The sequence below is a fragment of the Aplysia californica genome, unplaced genomic scaffold (genome assembly GCF_000002075.1).
Source record: "Aplysia californica isolate F4 #8 unplaced genomic scaffold, AplCal3.0 scaffold00138, whole genome shotgun sequence".
In the NCBI taxonomy this organism is placed as follows: Eukaryota; Metazoa; Mollusca; class Gastropoda; order Aplysiida; family Aplysiidae; genus Aplysia; species Aplysia californica.
This window is the reverse complement of record NW_004797408.1, coordinates 298515-301527: the sequence shown is the minus strand read 5'-3', so window position 1 is coordinate 301527 and position 3013 is coordinate 298515. Positions and strand designations below refer to the sequence as shown.

At 41.1% G+C, this 3013-nt stretch overlaps 1 protein-coding gene across 1 annotated transcript in view; it reads left to right on the top strand.

Annotated features, from left to right (window-relative positions):
- Positions 1 to 240: 240 nt before the first annotated feature.
- Positions 241 to 3013, top strand: part of LOC101862869 (acetylcholinesterase) — a gene marked incomplete in the record, with an annotated part of 21497 nt that continues 18724 nt past the window's right edge. Inside the window, 1 exon segment of the mRNA XM_005096830.3 lies at positions 241 to 1039. Coding sequence (XP_005096887.2) covers positions 967 to 1039 — 73 coding nt within the window.

The window sequence follows — 3013 nt, the reverse complement described above, 5'->3', positions numbered from 1 at the left end:
TCTCTCTCTCTCTCTTTCTCTCACTCTCTCTCTCTCTCTCTCTCTCTCTCTCTCTCTCTCTCACACACACACACACACACACACACACACACACTCGTGTAAATACACACTCACTCAAACACACCCGTATGCTTGGGGCACACCATTCAAAATAAACACGAACACATCTGCATGAGTCATGAATCTGGAAACCACAGACCTTTCTGACGCCTACCAGACTCCCATCAGACCTACGTGTTATTCAACAATAGAGCCGGTCTTGCACGAGTGGAGACTGGATCGTTATTTTACCCAATAAAGGGAGAGCGTTGGGAGGGACCTTTAGACTGAATGAGTTTCAATAACTCGACACAGCCGGCCGATCGCGGTCTGGTGAACTGGGTCAATGATGACCTCACGCGGAAAGGACAGTGTCAAATGTGTACTGTGTAAACTGAAGAGTATGTGCTTCGCCATAGTCGGGTAGGGTAACACTAAATGTGTACTGTGAAAATGGAGACGTATGTGCTTTGCCATAGTTAGGTATGCCAAGGGCAACAGGATTGCAGTTCAGTGTTAAATGTGAACGTTTGATCTGAATAGGCGTAGGTAGACACAATATACACAAAATAAGGCGAGGTTGTATAGATAAAAGGCTTTTTAAAAATTCCGTGACTGAGAAAAAACTCTCAACACTATTAGATCTATCTGCGAGTCACTTTGAGAGATGTGATTGTTATTTTTCTCGTTGTAGCAATCTAAATGATTCGTTACATGTGGAGATCACGTTCGGAAATTGTGATGTGTGCCTTACGTGAAAAAAACATTTCTGAGTAAACAGTGCCCTTGTATGTACTATAAGGGCATTCGGTGTGATGTGTACTGCATTTCTTTTCTTGCTTTCGACGTGTAAGCAATGCAGCATGCCGTTTGGAATATTTGAAACAGTTGTGGACAGCATCATTTGCTCACAAATTCAGATGAACGATGTATTGGGTACCATTGTGTATTGGTGTTTATGTTCTGATTGCTCTGCCTTTATTGTTCATGATTACAAAAGGTGAGAGAGTTTCCAAATTCTTTTGAATTACGTATTAGTGTCAAAACTAGTTTGATCTTTCAGATGTCATTGGGTAGTAGTACGGACTGCTACATTTGAGCAAGCTGTCTAACGTAGTAGTTTATACAAGGTACTTACTAACACCTGAATGTGGAAGGTATATTATCTACACTTGCTATTTACTAATGTTGACTGTTCTTAAGTGTCAGGGATTTTATTGTATGCGAAAAGTAAAATGTATGCAAATTAAGGAGCAGATCATAGTAGTTTTATTTTTACTAATGGGATAAAACCCTCGTCCTAGTCTGGTCAAAAACGGTAGGAGTTCCGCACAGGACCGGCTAACCCACGACACCTAACCCTAACCCTAACCCTAACCCAGATCCCAACCCTAACCCTAACCCAAACCCTAACCCTAACTCTTGTACAGTTTGCTCAGAGGACCTTGTCACGGTAAATGCCGGCCCTCTGCGGAACTCCTCCCGTCTTTGTACAAGAGCAAAACCTCAATGGTTCAACAGATAAAATTGCGTGTAATAACATATCAAAAATGGGCATTTGAAATCGAGGAGGAAATGGTTTTAAAATGCGCTAAAAGTTGTCAAAAAAGAGAAATTTATATCACGACCAAATCTGTTTATCTTATTTGCTTTGACGCGAGAATGTTTACGTAATTTGTACGGATTTTCCCGAAAATGAGGTACTCGTCATCGGTATGATATTAATGATAATAATAATATTAAGAATGCGTTTTCTCACACCCTCAATCGCCGCTTTTCAGTGGATGTTTTCTTACTGTGCAATTTCCCTCTAAAGAATTGCACCTTGGGCAATTGGCGTAACAAGGTGTGAATGGTATTCTGGCAGTTGCACAACATAAAAGGAACAATCAGATGTGACTGAAGGGCTCCAGGTGCACATTGCATGTCACTGATCTTACATGAGTGTAAAATCTTTTTGCAAAACATAGAAAGACTAGTCACAGTCTAGGAAGCTTAACGGGCAAAAACACAAACTTCGGTTAAGTCTCCAAGAGTTCCAATCTGCTGAATGTTTTTTGGTCTGAATAGAAAACTTTGCAGTCAAACAAAGTCATAGGGGCCTATAATGTCATTCGCGTGCGAATCGAGATCCAAAAGCCAGGAAACGATAACGAAAGGACGGATGGACAACGACTTTACTTGGTTGTTGTTATTCTTACTCTTGTCCATTTGGGACCACCAAGGAATCTTTAACTTTAACGTATGCAGCTTGCACACGGGACCTCCAAGACTGTTCGCCTTTATTCGAGATGGAACCGAGAGGAGGGGGCAAATTAGGGGAGGAGGTTGGGACAGAAAGTGGAGACGAAAGCAGACAACAGATCATTGTCAGAGAAGAGGAAAGGATGTGAAAGGTGAGGATTTTAGGGCAGAAAAGTTTCCGTCTCTATCCGGATTCAAACCCGGGACCTATTGAATGAGAGGCGAACACATTAACCTCTAAACCACGAGAACTCCGTCAGGCGCCTTCTATAATATTAATCTGCTACCAAAATTATCTCTTTACCACAGCCGAGTTAACGGTAACCTGTCTATATAAACAATTAAAACGGTTTATAACTAATCGGGATGGGCACACGCATAAGTGTGCGTGAACACTTGTCAATATTACAATTTAAGTGTCTATATAGATGGATAGATAAATCATATAATATATAATACATGTCTATTTATTCATTAGAGAGAGAGAGAGAGAGAGAGAGAGAGAGAGAGAGAGAGAGCAAGCTTTTCGAACCAGCCATAATATTCATTTCATAAGCATTGTCTCTCTGTGTTGCTTCGTACTACAGCAGCCGTTCCATTGTTTCCCCGCTTACTGTAACCCTACATATCTGGTTAAATTCACATAGACGTAACAAATACAGTAGCGTCCAAAAGAAACTTGAAATTCCAGAGAGAGAGAGAGAGAGAGAGAGAGAGAGAGAGAGAGAGA